The 16,726-nt window shown below is 47.1% G+C and overlaps 1 protein-coding gene and 1 long non-coding RNA gene across 3 annotated transcripts in view; one reads left to right on the forward strand and one right to left on the reverse strand.

Annotated features, from left to right (window-relative positions):
• Positions 1-16,726, reverse strand: part of LOC135054997 (coagulation factor VIII-like) — a 638,500-nt gene that overhangs the window by 500,638 nt on the left and 121,136 nt on the right. For both annotated transcript variants that reach the window (XM_063958535.1, XM_063958534.1), the window contains exons 4-5: positions 6,419-6,631; positions 3,124-3,195 (exon numbers count right to left, since the gene is read on the reverse strand). In XM_063958535.1, the coding sequence (XP_063814605.1) occupies positions 3,124-3,195; positions 6,419-6,631 (285 nt within the window). The remainder of the gene's footprint in view (positions 1-3,123; positions 3,196-6,418; positions 6,632-16,726) is intronic.
• LOC135054998 (uncharacterized) overlaps positions 1-16,726 on the forward strand; it is a 221,347-nt gene that overhangs the window by 203,248 nt on the left and 1,373 nt on the right. The gene's annotated exons all lie outside the window — the stretch shown is intronic.

Genomic DNA, 16,726 nt, shown 5'->3' on the forward strand with positions numbered 1-16,726 from the left:
TGGGTAGGGGCCCCACTGCATTGCTTTGCCCAGGGGCTTACACTGCTGTTAAGACATCCCTGCTGAAGCAGTCTGCGTGATGTGCCCACTGGCTGTGTTTACTGAGTGTAGACAATAGCTGGGACCTGCACCAGTGAGCTATACACGCTGGGAGTACACACTATCGCAGCATTTCAACCATAATGGTAATTTCCCGATGTATATCCACATGATTCAATTACCCACTTCAATTATACACCTTCAAAGAGTGCTGCTAACAACCAGGCTTCTGGCAATGAGCTATAGACACTGGGAGTACAGATCGTCACCGCGTTTTAACTACAAAGGCTATTTTCCAGCTTGTACCCATGCAGATACAGTACGGGATCAGTACTAAATGCCGCCGTCCGGAATCCCGGTGGTCGAAATACCGACTCCGGAATCCCGACCACACAATCCCGACAGGGGTGGTGAGCGGAACGCAGCCCCTTGCGGGCTCGCTTCGCTCACCACGCTGCGGGCACGGTGCCTCGATACACTTGGCACACTATTATATTCTCCCTCTATGGGTGTCGTGGACACCCACGGAGGGAGAATATGTCGGGATTGTGGCGGTCGGGATTGTGGCGGTCGGGATTCCGGCGTCGGTATTTCGACCGCCGGGATTCCGGCCGGCGGCATCTTGACTGCATCCCTACAGTACATTGCCTTATAGATGTATTCAATCTCTAGATCTCAGGATTAATGATATCCTCTGGGACTTTACTTGTAATAATAATATATACAGAAAAGCATCTGTGGAAATTGATTTGAATAATAAAAATGAAGTATTTATTTTGGGGGGTGACAATAGTAATAGCAGTATACAGGGCCGTCTTTTCGTATGGGCTCAATGGGCTCTTGCCCAAGGGCCCCAGGAGTTTAAGGGCCCTAGGCTGATAGCTGAGGGTCTCCTCTTTCCAGGGGTACCAGATTTTTGAAAATCGGCCCTGGGGAACTGGTGATATCTGACTTGAAAGCAGAGGTCCCCATCTGAGCCTGTTAATTGCTCTTTCCAGTCAGATATCTCAGGTTCTCTCTGATTTAGAGATTGTCTGAGGGTATAATCCAAAAGCTGTGACTCTCCCCTTTTGGTGGACACTGGCAAATTGTCTCTACTATGCCCAGAACCAGAGATATCAGCCTTCCATCAGCTGGTCCCTGCTTCAGCTCCACACGACTAATATGCAGTTTTATATTTTCGTTGGTGAATTTCTCTGGCTCCTGAATTCTGATCCCCAAGTCCCCAGAACCTTCTGAAAGGTTGGACTCTCTGATTTTTTTCCCCAATCTAAGCTAAGAAATATATTTTCAGGAACTTGATATATCTGCAGTTAAGCAATCTGCCCCCCCACCAGAAAATGATAAATATTAAGCCCACTCCACTAACCACCCCTCCCCTACGTATTAAACACCCCCTAACACCCTGGAAGTCATGTACCAGGGCCCCTTCATTCAGCCCAATGCCCCCTTCTACAGTTTAGCCCCATCTGGGCAGTAAAGGAGTAATTAGCAGAAATTACTGCTCCAGGTTGAGCGGAAGATAGAACACCCTCTACCGCCCATGGGACATCAAAGCTGCCGCTGATAGCAACCCCCACCCGTAATGCTGGAGGATGGGTAGGGGGCCCAGTGCATTGCTGTGCCCAGGGGCCTACACTGCTGTTAAGACGGCCCTGGCAGTATACAGTATGAATGAAAGCATTTCCCTCTGACTGAATATAATTTCTTTCACTACTGCATATGTGATATTATATACTTCAAAATGTATGGGAAGATCATCCCATGATATGAATAAAATATATTTTACTCTGTAAAGATTATAAATCTACCCTGGTAATTAAACTGACTCTTACTAAAGCTTTCATGAAATCTCATTCCATAACTGTATGAATTAGAGAAACCAGACACATTAGAGAGAAGAATGTTTTATACTGTACATATTAACAATTTTTATCCATCTAATAAACTGTAACAAAAGAGCAGTTTACTGGTTATGTTAAAATATAGGGCCTAATTGAGACCTGATCGCTGATGTGCGAAATTGCACAGCAGCCGATTATCGAATGCATGCGTATGCACCGCAATGCGCAGGTGCAAGCCCAAACAGCGACAGAATGGTGTGAAAATTATGATTGCACTGTGTACGCAAGGTAATTGATAGGAAGCAGACGTTTGGGGGTGGTAACTGGCCATTTTCTGGTAGTGTCTGGAAAAATGCAGGCGTTCCCAAGTGTTTTCAGGGAGGGTGTGTGACGTCAGCTCAGGCCCTGGACAGCCTGATTCTATCGCACTGGAGGAGTAAGTCCTGGGCCACGCACAGACTGCACAGGCTACACAGACTGGAAAAAACATTCAATGGTGACTGAGATGCAAACGGATTTGCAGCTGTCTGCTGATTGGCGAAGTTTTCGCACCGCGTACACATGCATTTGCACACTTGTAAGGGGCGGGGATTCACTCTCTCTGGGCGGTAACTATACTATCACAGACCTCTGCACATTTGCAGCACAGCAATTAGGTCTGAATTAGGTTTAGAGTGCTGTAGATTGTTTGAGGGAGGGGGCACCCAAACCAGTATCTTGCCTAGGGCCTGGATGAGAGAATACTTAATTCATAGAGAAAAACTATGGATGTGGCTCTTCCAGTCATACTGTAACTTCCCTTTAGGAATGGCAACTGCAAAACAGATCTCCTAAACACAATTGCAATATGTAGATTCAGTAAAATGCAAACTACATGCCAACAGATTCTTGAATCATATAGGGCGATACATTAAAATAAATAGTTGTTTCTTTTAAGATTCCCTTCTTCAGGAAAGAGAATTTAGATAATGAAAGATGAATTTTGCAATATTATTTTAATGAATAACATACTGTTTTTCATGGGATGATACATTATAGGACGATTATACAATTATTTAAAAGACTATTATTGTCAGATTTATCAAATTGTCTTTGGAAACAATTTTAAAATCAAGTGCAGACAGATTTTGATTTCATTTGGATAGAAATTAGTTGAAGTATTGGGGTACTCTATTGTTACCAATGAATCATAATATTGGTCAGTGGAGATACACAATCTTAATGCATAAATAAAACTTACCTTCATCAAATATAGCCAGAACAATGATTTTTTCCTGAATACCACGTTGATATCCTTCCTCTGTAAGGGAGCCTATGAAAGATATAATTAAATAAGAAACACAAACATTAGAGACTCTACTAGGATTCTAATAACAAAAATATACTCTATGTATCTTGGCCCTCATTCCGAGTTGTTCGCTCGTTAGTGTTTTTCGCAACGGAGCGATTTGTCGCAAACTGCGCATGCGCAATGTTCGCAGTGCGTCTGCGCCAAGTAAATTTGCAAAAAAGTTTGGTATTTTACTCACGGCTTAACGAAGAAATGTCTTCGTTCTGTTGATCGTAGTGTGATTGACAGGAAGTGGGTGTTTCTGGGCGGAAACTGGCCGTTTTATGGGTGTGTGCGGAAAAACGCTGCCGTTTCTGGGAAAAACGCGGGAGTGGCTGGAGAAACGGGGGAGTGTCTGGGCGAACGCTGGGTGTGTTTGTGACGTCAAACCAGGAACGAAACTGACTGAACTGATCGCAGTGGCAGAGTAAGTCTCGAGCTACTCACAAACTGCAAAGAAATTTCTATTCGCAATTCTGCTAATCTTTCGTTCGCAATTCTGCAAAGCTAAGATTCACTCCCAGTAGGCGGCGGCTTAGCGTGTGCAAAGCTGCTAAAAGCAGCTAGCGAGCGAACAACTCGGAATGAGGGCCCTTATGAGAAAGTCTTTATTTGTTGTAGATGGGAGTGTTTTTCTGTTTGAAATACATTCTGAAACCACTGATCCAATTGCATTTTTCACCATTGTCCAGATTTTAGGCAGCCTCACTGCCAGCAGCACATCCCTGCCCTCACTGACAGCAGCACATCACTCCCTCACTGACAGCACCACATCACTCCTTCACTGACAGCAGCACATCACTCCTTCACTGACAGCAAACATTACTGCTTCACTGCCAGCAGCACACCCCTGCCTCACTGACAGCAGCACATCACTGCCTCACTAGCAGCAGCAGATCACTCCCTCACTGACAGCAGCACATCACTCCTTCACTTACAGCAGGACATCACTCCTTCACTGACAGCAGCACATCACTCCTTCACTGCCAGCAGCACATCACTCCCTTACTGACACAGTAGCACATCCCTGCCTCACTAACAGCTGCACATCCCTGCCTCACTGACAGCAACACATCACTACCTCACTAACAGCAGCAGATCACTCCCTTACTGACAGCAGCACATCACTGCTTCAGTGACAGCAGCACATCCCTGCCTCACTGACAGCAGCACATCACTCCCTTACTGACACAGTAGCACATCCCTGCCTCACTAACAGTAGCACATCACTGCCTCACTGACAGCAGCAGATCTCTTCCGCACTGACAGCAGCACATCTCTTCCTCACTGGCAGCAGCACATCTCTTCCTCACTGACAGCAACATATCTCTTCCTCACTGACAGCAGCATCTCCCTGCCTCACTAACAACACATCCAGGGATGGATTTGGATGGAAAACAAGCCGGGGACATTTATGGAAGCAGCCCTAATGGAGGTGGGGTCTGTTGCAGGGGTGGAGTCTGTTAAGGAGGCGGCATTCCTCCTCACAGGGTCTGATTCTGAGTTGGTAGCAGTTGTGGCCTTCCTTACATCTTTTGCTGCAGATTCGTCTGTGACTTTATGCTAATGATGCAACAATGCCCTTTCCTGGTGTACATCCATGTGTCCAAATATGCAAGGACAGAGATGCCCACTTTCAGTGTCTACACATGCTGCAGTCATGCTTTGTCTTTAGATGCCACCATTGGTCGCACTATTGTAACTTTGACCAGCTCTATTATGCTCGCTTTTGCCCATTTGGGGTATTCTTTTTTTTTATCCATGTGAGCAGATAAATACAAACAAATGGTATTTTCAGGAAAATCTTCTAGAAAACAACAAGGTACTTCATAAAATTTATGAAATTAATGTTGGAATGTGTTAGCGCCGGGAGGTGCGCGGGAGCCAGGATGCCGCACCTCCCGTTCTCACCTGCCCGGCTCCTAGAAACAGGTGGATGCCGGGTGCAAGGTCTCCTGGTCTCCGCCCAGCGCCTAGCAACAGGTGGAAGCCAGGCGCTGGAAGCCGCCAGACTCCTATTAATGGGTACGCTGCAGGCAGATGGCATTCCCCGTTGCTTAGGAGATAGATTGCGTGCAGCAGGGCAGCTGCACTTATTTTTGCAATTAGGGTTCTTATTGGTTGGAGGACTTTTATATGCACTTCCAGGTCACTTCCCAAATCGCTGGTGATAGTTACTGCTGCAAGTGAGAACCTGTTAGCCTGCAAACACCCGTGATTCTGAGACCCTGTCTGACTGCTTTCCTGATCGGATCCAGCTAGCCGTGTACTCAGGTTTTGGTGTGGAATTTCCACAGAGGCACTGTCGTTGCCTATATTTCTTTATTGTCTCCACCTTATGCATTGTTGCTTTAATATACAGTTTTTGGTTGCTTATAACACCCTGTGCATTATTGCATTCATACACGGTCTTGTTTCTAATAACACCCTATGCATTGTTGCATGTACATACTGATTGTGTTTAATTTGTATTCCAATATGCGCACTGTTGCACTCACGTGCATTAGGTTGTTTCTCTCTGTGTGTACTGCAGCAGTATCTAGGTAGGGTTCAGTGAATGTCTCACTGTTCTGCAACCTACTCTTGCCCAGCCTCCAATAGCCACCTTGTCTATACATAAAACCTGGGGGCATCTGAGTACGGGGTGGACCTAATTTGCCCTGGAAAGGTGGCTGCTGTAGGCAAATTATTTGGCTGCAGGAGGCTAAAAGACTGCTGGGCAAAGGTAATTGCGTGAGCATAATCAAGAACCATCAGATAGCCCATAGCACACTGTAGTCCTCGTAACAGAATGTGACCATCTTGAAAAATTCCAAAATAGGCTCATCATAGGGGTAAGAAAAGCCTCAGTGGCAAAGATATTATGGTTCATCTTAAGGCAGCTCTAAGCTGTGCAGTTATCAGTTGATCGGACCGATAACTGCAGTGTATGGCCATGATCAAGCAGCAATTATTGCTCTGTCAGCATGAGAAATTTTCTAGTATGTATGATAAATCTGATAATTTCTGCTTCAATCTAACAGTAAATATACTCACCATCAGAAAGATTATCTGACAGTACAGTATATGGTAATGTCAGATAATTAGTCTGTCTGATGGGAAGTTTGATCTCACAGTGTATGGCCAGCATTAGAAACACATCAATTAAAAATACATTAATTCATGAAGATACATATCTGCAGTGTAAATGACACATATATATTACCTGGCTTACAGATGAGAATAGCACCCACCAATCCAGAATTTATATCATAAGAAGAATTACTGTGAGAGTAATAAGCAGTGGTTATACAGACAGGGTCAGACTCGGTAGGTCCATAATTTTCTGGAACTTGCCAAACATATGTGTATTCTTTTCCAGGTGGAATAGCATCATCTGCCTTCTCCAATGTGCTTGTTTCATCATCATATCCCGCACCTAACAAAAATCAAGTAGTAAAAAAGTTAGCTTTTTATCACTTTATCACAATGCAAAATATTAGCATGCAAGGTTTCTAAGCTATGTAAGATATTATTTTCCTAACAACTACCTCGTAAATACGTCTGATCTGTTATATTTTATTTTATCTTAAGTATATAGGGGCATATACAATTAGCTGTATTAACCTGATTTGAGAGTTAACGTGGCAGGCAGTGAGGTTTTCATTATACATCCAATAAGCTGTGATTTAGCTACCATAATTCTTAATAGGATTTAACACAGCTTTTTTTTCTCACAGCACCCAAGGCAGATGCAAAGTTGTGAAAAATCATTATTTTAAAGTAAAGATATTGCGACTTGGTCAGAACTCCTAGGTCTTGGTTCAGAACTCCTCCCCCTTAATGATTAATTAGGCAATTAGAAGCTTTTATTTAACTTAATTTGGTTAATAAACAGCAGCGCTTGTTACCAGTCTGGCCATGCTCCATGCTGTCCTGGTGATTGATGGCTGACATCACTTAGGTGCTTTGGAGTGGGGGTGGTGGTTTGGTTAGTGGTGGAGCTTAACTCCACCACTGTTAAACAGGCTGGCTTCTGTGGAATGCATCTGCTGCAGCCTATAGAAGCTAGATAGGGCTGACATCATAGCAGGGGAGTGATTTCCCATGGGAAACGCTTTCTCTTCTTTTGCAGGCAGTCCCAGGGGAAGAAAACACATCCCAATGGGACTGCCTGTCTGGCTGTGATTTGCACGGAGAGCTTCCTATAGAAAGTCACTGCCACAGTAAGGCAGTCCTTGCGGGTGGCAGATTTTTGTCCCTTCAGTTACTACCCTGTTTAAATGCAGCCACCGGTCTCTTATTTTAGAACATGGGCAAATCTTTATCAGAATTTACGAAGGCCACAAGGCCTTACTTGCTCTTTTAATAAAGGGGCTGGCTACTGCATAGTCCAACTACATATCCCATCATGCCCTGCTACAGTTTTGTTATTTGGCCATGCTAAAACTAAATGCAGGGCATGCTGGAATGTGTAGTTCAACAACAGCTGGAGTGTCAAGGTTAGCCATCACTGGCATAATCACTACTCCAGGGTAAGATCTGCTCTTGATCCCTCTTCTTAGGGTTTAACAATTCTGTTCTGGACATACTTAGAACACTGTCCTTTTGGGCATTCAATAACTTCCGATCATAACCTCTAGATAGAAATTTAGTAATGCTCTTAGCAATTTTTTCTGGAGTACAGGTATTACGGCCACCCGCATCATTTGAGAAAGACGCCACCAACAGCGTATTTCTATCTGTAGGTTTGCTGTACACTTGTTTCAAATTTATTCTCTACTACACTAATATGAACGCCCAGAAAATGTGTCTCCATTGTACTACATGTATATGTGAATTTTATTGGTGTCTGCAAACTGTTAATTTCACTCATCACATCCACAAATGTCTGCTGACTCCCAGACCACAGCAAAAACACATAATCTATGTATCTTTTATATAACATAATGTTCTTACTTCACTCACGATCTGAAAAAACATTTGCTTCTAACGCAAACATATACATGTTACCATAAGAGGAGTCTAAGGAAGAACCCATCGCACACCCTCTCTGTTGTAAATAATAACAGCTGTCAAATAAAAAAATAGGATTTTAATTACCTGAACGGTAAATCCTTTTCTCTTAGTCCGTAGAGGATGCTGGGGTCCATATTAGTACCATGGGGTATAGACGGGTCCACCAGGAGCCATTGGCACTTTAAGAGTTTAATACTGTGGGCTGGCTCCTCCCTCTATGCCCCTCCTACCAGACTCAGTCTAGAAACTGTGCCCGAGGAGACGACATACTTCGAGAGAAGGAATTACAGATAGTGGAGAGATTCATACCAGCTCACACAACAGGCAAATCCGTCCAACATGCCGGAACAACTCAGCAACAGCTGAAACAGTACTGAAACAGTAAATAACACAGAACTTACCTAGAACCAGGCAGTACTGAACAACAAAAGCCAAAGCAGGAAAATGCAGCGCTGGGCGGGCGCCCAGCATCCTCTACGGACTACGAGAAAAGGATTTACTGTTCAGGTAACTAAAATCCTATTTTCTCTTATGTCCTAGAGGATGCTGTGGTCCATATTAGTACCATGGGGATGTACCAAAGCTCCCAGTATGGGAGGGAGAGCGCGGAGGCTCCTGCAACACTGCTTGACCAAACTTGAGGTCATCAGAGGCCAAAGTATCGAACTTGTAAAACTTGGCAAACATGTTCAACCCAGACCAAGTAGCAGCTCGGCAAAGTTGTAAAGCCGAGACACCCCGGGCAGCCACCCAGGAAGAGCCCATTTTACGAGTAGAATGGGCCTTTACATATTTTGGACACGGCAATCCTGCCGTAGAATATGCATGCTGGATGGTGAACTTGATCCAGCATGAAATTGACTGCTTAGAAGCAGGACACCCAATTTTCTTGGGATCATAGAGGACAAACAAGGAGTCAGTCTTTCGATGGTGAGCTGTCCTCTTCACATAAATCTTCAAAGCCCTCACAACATCCAAGGCCTTTGAAGCAATTGAGGAGTCAGTAGCCACTGGCACCACAATAGGCTGGTTGATATGGATAGCCGATACAACCATAGGCAGGAACTGTGGACGAGTACTAAGTTCCGCCCTATCTTCATGGAAGATCAAATAGGGACTCTTCCAGGATAAAGCCCCCAATTCCGACACGCGTCGAGCAAAAGCTAAGGCCAAAAAAGTGACCGCCTTCCACGTGAGAAACTTGATGCCAGCCTCCAGCAGAGGCTCAAACCAAGCAGATTGCAGGAACTGCAGCACCATGTCCAGATCCCCGGGAGCCGTCGGCGCCACAAAGGGAGGCTGGATGTGCAGAACCCCTTTCAAAAAGGTCTGAACCTCAGGGAGGACAGCCAATTGTTTTTGGAAGAAGATGGACAAAGCAGAGATTTGGACCTTGATGGAGCCCAATCTCAGACCCATATCCACACCTGCTTGCAGGAAAAGGAGCAAACGTCTATGTTAAAACTCCACCACTGGAAATTTCTTGGATTCGCACCAAGAAACATATTTTTTCCAAATACGATGGTAATGTTTAGACGTTACCCCCTTTCTAGCCTGCATCAGGGTAGAAATAACTTCACTCGGGATACCTTTTCGAGCTAAGATCTGGCGTTCAACCGCCATGCCATCAAACGTAGCCGCGGTACGTCTTGATAAGCGAACGGCCCCTGCAGTAGCAGATCCTCCTGAAGAGGTAAGGGCCTTGGATCTTCTAACAGAAGATCCAGCAGATTCGCGTACCAAGCTCTCCTTGGCCAGTAAGGAGCAATGAGCATTGCCAGAACCCTTGTTCTTCTCACCAGCTGAAGAACCTTTGGTATCAGAGGAAGTGGAGAGAACACATACACTGACTTGAACACCCACAGTGTCACCAGTGCATCCACCGCCACTGCCTGTGGGTCTCTTGACCTGGAACAGTACCTCCCCAGCTTCTTGTTGAGGTGGGAGGCCATCATGTCTATGTGAGGAACCCCCCACCAACCGGTTACCTCCTCGAACACCTCCGGGTGGAGGCCCCACTCTCACCGATGGAGATTGTGGCGGCTGAGGAAGTCTGCTTCCCAGTTGTCTACTCCCGGAATGAAGATTGCCGACATTGCCATCACGTGTCTTTCTGCCCAGAGGAGGATTCTTAACACCTCTGACATGGCAGCCCTGCTCTTCATTCTGCCTTGTCGGTTTATGTAGGCCACCGTGGTCACATTGTCCGACTGCACCTGAACAGCCCGATCCTGTAGAAGGTGTGCTGCTTGCAGAAGGGCGTTGTACACGGCCCTTAGCTCCAGAATGTTTATTGGGAGTAGGGATTCTTGATTCGACCACCGTCCCTGAAAGGTTTCACCCAGAGCGACTGCTCCCCAACCTCCTAGACTTGCATCTGTGGTTAAAAGGATCCAGTCTTGAATTCTGAACCTTTGGCCTTCCATAAGGTGTGAAAGTTGCAGCCACCAGAGGAGTGAAATCCTGGCCTTCGGAGACAGGCGTATCATCTTGTGCATGTGTAGGTGAGAGCCCGATCACTGGTCCAATAGGTCCAGCTGAAAAAGTTGAGCATGAAACCTGCCGTACTGCAGAGCCTCGTAGGCGGCAACTATCTTCCCCAGAAGATGGATGCATTGATGAACCGATACCCGGGTAGGTTTTATGACATCCTAGACCATTGTTTGAATCACCAATGCCTTCTCCACCGGGAGAAAAACCCTCTGCACTTCCGTGTCGAGGATCATTCCCAGGAAAGACAGCCTCCTTGTCAGCTCCAGATGAGACTTTGGAAGGTTCAGGATCCAACTGTGCTTCCTGAGCAGCTGTGTCGTGAGCGCGATGGATCGCAACAACCTCTCCCTGGATGACGCCTTGATCAGGAGATCGTCCAGATATGGAATTATGTTCACCCCTTGCTTGTGGAGGAGAACCATCATCTCCGCCATCACCTTGGTGAAGATCATTGGTGCTGTGGAGAGGCCAAACGGCAGCGCCTGGAACTGATAGTGATCGTCCAACAGTGCAAACTGGAGATATGCCTGATGCGGCGACCAAATGAGAATGTGGAGGTAAGCATCCTTGATGTCCAGCGACACCAGGAACTCCTTCTCCGTGAGTCCTGAGATGACAGCTCTCAGAGATTCCATCTTGAATTTGAACTGCCTGAGTTAAGGGTTCAAAGACTTTAAGTTTAGAATAGGCCGTACCGAACCAACCGGTTTTGGTACCACAAAAAGGTTTGAATAATAACCCTTGTTCCACTGCTGAGGTGGAACTGGAACAATGACCTCTGACATCATCAATTTTCTGATGGCCTCCAGAAGAATTGTTCTGTTCGCCAGCAGAGCCTGACTTGAAGAAACGGTGAGGTGGGGGATCTTGAAACTCCAGTCTGTACCCCCTGGACACTATATCCAGGACCCAGGCCCGACAACATCCAGACATGGCTGAATTGCCGGAGTCTTGCCCCCACCTGACCTTCCTCCAGGCCTAGCTGTCCACCGTCATGCGGAGGACTTAGGGGTATCAGAAGCGGGCTTCTGGGCTTGGGAGCCTGCGGGAGCAGGTTTCTTTCCCTTGGCACGACCACCTCTGAAGAAGGTGTTCGAAGGCTTGTTCTTTCTATACCTCGCGGCCCGAAAGGACTGTGACGTGGCTGGTGTAAAAGGCTTCTTCGTAGCCGGTGCAGCTGAGGGGAGAAAAGGAGACTTACCTGCGGTAGCCGTGGCAATACACGCATCCAGCGCCTCCCCAAAGAGAGCCTGACCCTTGTATGGAAGGCCCTCCACACACTTCCTGGATTCAGCGTCCGCAGACCAGTTGCGCAACCAGAGACTTCTGCGAGCCGAGACGGACATGGAGGAGATCCCCGCAGCCATGCAACCCAGGTCCTTCATGGAATCCACCAGGAACCCTGCAGAATCCTAAATATTACGTAAAAATAAATCAACGTCACCTTTGTCCAGTGCAGTCGATTCCTCCTGCAGAGTGATTGACCACCTGGCAATAGCTTTAGCAATCCAAGCACAGGCTATAGTAGGCCGCAATATAGCCCCTGAAGCCGTGTAAATGGATTTTAGCGTAGCATCCACCTTGCGATCTGCCGGGTCCTTTAACGCGGTAGATCCCGGCAGGGCCGGCTCCGGGGCTTGTGGCGCCCCGGGCGGCTTTAGGGGGCGTGGCTTTGTACAGGGGGCGTGGTCATTTACGCCCCCTGTACAGCTGAATTGATGTGCGGTGCGCGATGACGTCATCGCGCACCGCACAGCAAAGGTCCTCTCCACGAAGGGAAACTAGACGCGTAGCGTCTAGTTCCCTTCGTGGAGAGGACCTTTGCTGTGCGTTGCGCGATGACGTCATCGCGCACCGCACAGTAAAGGACCTCTCCAGGAAGGGAAACTAGACGCGTACGCGTCTAGTTTCCCTTCCCAGCAGTAGCGGCCGGGGGCAGCGGGCAGCAGGGGGCACACACCAGTAGCGGATCTTGCCCTGGTGCGGCGCCCTCCGGAGGGCGCCCTGCGCCCTCCGGAAGGCGGCGCCCCGGGCAAAAGTACTGCTTGCCCGTGGCAAGATCCGCTACTGGATCCCGGGACCGGTAATACCACCTGCTTGGACATCCTGGATACAGAGGCGTCGACTATCAGTGGGGACTTCCATATCTTCCTATCTTCCTCTGGGAAGGGAAAAGCCACCAAGACCCTCTTGGGAATCTGGAATTTCTTTTCCGGAGTTTCCCATGCCTTTTCAAATATAGCATTCGATTCTTTGGATGCCGGGAAGGTGAGGGGGGGCTTCTTATTATCCGTAAAGAAGGCCTCCTCCACTTGTTCCGGGGCTGTGTCCGAAATGTTTAAAACATCCCTAACAGCCTCAATCATCAACTGCACCCCCTTTGCAAGTGAAGCCGTCCCCCTCAACACATCCCCATCACCGTCTGCAGCATCAGAGTCGGTGTCCGTGTCATCCTGCAAAATTGCAAGCGCACGTTTATGAGAATGTACCGCAGGGGACCCCGAGGAGGCAGAATCAGACTATACCACCATAGAGGACTGGAGGACCTGAGTGGCATGCTCAGTCCTAGGAACTCTATCAGATATCTGAGAAATAGTCCCCCTCAGAGAGACTAACCATTCTGGCTCTCTAGCAGCGATCTGCGCTAAAACAGTGCAATCCTGATTACATGGAATGGAGTCTTCCTGGGAAGACAAATCCTCTGCAGCATATGAAACAGTGTCCCTAGACATGTGGTCCCACACACTGAACCACCCCACAAACACACAGGGTATTATGTAGACAGAGTTTCCTCCCAAGAATGGCAGAGACACACAGAGATTGGAGCCAACCCACACACAGCGCTTTTCAGGTAAAGGGAGTCCCTTCCCAGCGCTGACTGTGTCCCTTAATAGGTGACACCGCCCTTAAGCAGCCTCTCCTCCCTTCTACAGCCCCCTGGTACTGTACAGACTGCTGGAGAAAGCTCTGGAGGGACCTGGATCCAGTGAACCGTGGCTGCAGGCAGGAAAAATGGTGCTGAACGCTGCTGGGTCCGCTCTGAGGAGAAGCTCCGCCCCCTTCAATGGCGCTGTCTTCCCGCTCACATGAGGATTATGCCCGGAGGATTGTGTTGACCTGGATCCGCAGACCCCGACATGCCTGAAACGACCAGTGTAGGGTCCGGAGCTGGCCCAGGGCGCTCCCTCCTAGCGCCGCACAAAGGTACCGCTGGGCCTTCCAGGAGCGTGGGTAAGACCGCGCTCCTGACCCTGTAGCCACCCTCTTCACACTGTCCCCCCGCTTGCAAGGGGGGACAGTGACTCACTTGCCACTCTTCATCTCCTGAGGGGGTGGCAGCTGGCTGCCGGGGCGAGCGTTCCCCTGCGGCGGGGCGCAATCAGACCCCTCTGGAGCCAGCGTCCAGTCAGCGGGGACAGTGGCTCAAGACCCCCTGGGGCGGACACTGCTCCCCCTCCCCAGTCCCATGCTGCAGGGAGGCTGTCGCCAACAGCCTCACTGTAAAATAAAAAAACCTGAAAAGGAAGAAAATTACTCTTTACCAAGAGAACACTGTAGAGCTCCCCTAGCTGTGACCGGCTCCTCCGGGCACATGTTCTAAACTGAGTCTGGTAGGAGGGGCATAGAGGGAGGAGCCAGCCCACACTATTAAACTCTTAAATTGCAAATGGCTCCTGGTGGACCCGTCTATACCCCATGGTACTAAAATGGACCCCAGCATCCTCTAGGACGTAAGAGAAAATTATTCCGATACAAAGTTAGCTCTAAGAGATGTAGAAACAGGGAGTGGTCAAATACTTCAACATTCACTTCAATAAAGTTCTTCATCACCATCATCACCCAACATTGGGGTATACTAGTGTACAGACTGCACATGTCTAAACACCACAATAATGTTCCAAGAGGTATCTCCTGAAAGTCACCTAAAATTTTCAAAAAAGTTGTCATTTACTTAAGATAGGTATCTTGTTGATTCAGACACGGTTGCAGAATGCAATTTAATAGCTGTTATACTCGTGAAAACAAAGAGTCACGTGCAGCAATTATGGGCCTGCCTGGTGGTTTCTAACTATTCTTATGTAATTTCGGTATTGTGTATAACACTGGCACCTTAGGATGTTAGACACATAGGGGGTCATTCCGACCCGATCGCATGCTGCACTTCTTCGCAGCTGTGCGATCGGGTCAGAACTGAGCATGTGCGGCGGCCGCATTGCGAACGCGCGTCATTGCAAAGCGATGGCAACGGCAGGGACAGCGACGAAAGCGATCGCAAGAAGATTGACAGGCGGAAGTCGTTCCGGGGTGGAAACTCACCGTTTTCTGGGAGTGGTGAGTCCAACACAGGCGTGTCCAGGCGTTTGCAGGGCGGGTGTCTGACGTCAACTCCGGGACCAGTCACGCTGAAGACATCGCAGCCGGTGAGTATGTCAGGACCTACCTAGAAACTGCACAAAATCTTTTTGAATAGCAGTGCTGCACAAGCGTTCACAGCCTTGCTATGCAAAAAATAACTCCCCATAAGCGGCGACTAGTCAATCGCACAGGCTGCAAAAAGCAGCTTTGTGCGATCAACTCGGAATGAGGGCCATAGTGCATTATAGATTTTTTTGTGATCTTATGTTCCTCCAGTGCCACCTTCAAGAGGTTAAAAAGTTCCTTTTGATATATTGAAGTAGGGTCAACTTGTAATTTTCGATATACATTCACATCCCCCAACTGGGACAATATTCCGTCCTATAATCCTCAATGCTCAGGATAACAATTGCCCCACCTTTGTCGGCAGGTCTAATTACAATGTCCTTATAGGACTCCATTTGTTTCAACACTCTAGATTTAGCTTTAGACAGATTTGGTCGTAATTTATATGGAGAACTAGTATATTTACTGACCGATTCATCCAAGAGCCTACTTAATGTTTTAATAGACAGATTAGTTGACACTGGGTCATATGAGACCTTGATGTTCTTTGTAAAAATGTATTGAAGATGTTGGAATCGTTGACAATGTTTACCATCAAAATGTTCCTTCAATCTGAGTTTACGGGAAAACTTGTGGAGACCCTGTTTCCAATTAAATTAAATTGTGGAAGTTCGTGGGCATGAAACCGAGGCCACGGTTTAAAACCTGCAGCTCCAGATCAGAGAATCATCTATCCGATAGGTTGAAAATTACATTTTTTCTTGTCTAATGCTTTTTATATCCCTCTGGTTCTGGCCACCCCTGCAGGTGGGAGTTTGTCTTGCGGTCTAGATGTATCCTTTTTTCCTACTCCTAAAGGGGCAGTGTCCGACCTATTGCCCATGTCAGTCTCTGAAACTACAAAATCACTGCCCGTACTGGTCCTACAATCCTCATTACGTGCACTTTCTTTACTCCTCTGCCAAGGTCTGCATTTATGCACCGCTGCCAGAAATACCACTGCCCATTAGCCACTTGTATACCCGGTTTTCATCATAGTCAACATCCACTGCAAACCTTTTGCTCCTTTTAAATTTAAGAAGCTCTCTTCGATACTGATCACACTGTGCCTCTAATGTCTGTAACCAGTTACAACTGGTGTCTTCTCCCAGTGTCTTTTTATGCTCTTTTTCATATGTTGCAATCTTCTGTCTGGCAACTTGTAGGTCTCTATTTGCTTCCTCCACCACCAAGATCATAAGGTTAAACGCACATTTATTTAATATTGCCACCCACTTGCGCACAAACTCAGGATTATTGCGTCCAATTGTTGGCACGTTACTGACCCTGAATCCGCGTGGGATCTTATTATCTCTGAAATTGTCAGATAATGAGATGCTATGCAACAGAAAGTCTATTTCAGATCATGAATGAAGGAAGTGTTATATAAAAGATACATACTGTAGATGTCGTGTTTTTTGCTGTGGTCTGTGAGTCAGCAGACATTTGTGGATATGATGAGTGAAAACAGTTTGCAGACACCAATAAAATTCACATATACATGCAGTACGATGGAGACACATTTTCTGGACATTCATATTACTGTAGTAGAGAATAGATT

The sequence above is a fragment of the Pseudophryne corroboree genome, chromosome 3, assembly GCF_028390025.1.
Source record: "Pseudophryne corroboree isolate aPseCor3 chromosome 3, aPseCor3.hap2, whole genome shotgun sequence".
NCBI lineage: Eukaryota > Metazoa > Chordata > Amphibia > Anura > Myobatrachidae > Pseudophryne > Pseudophryne corroboree.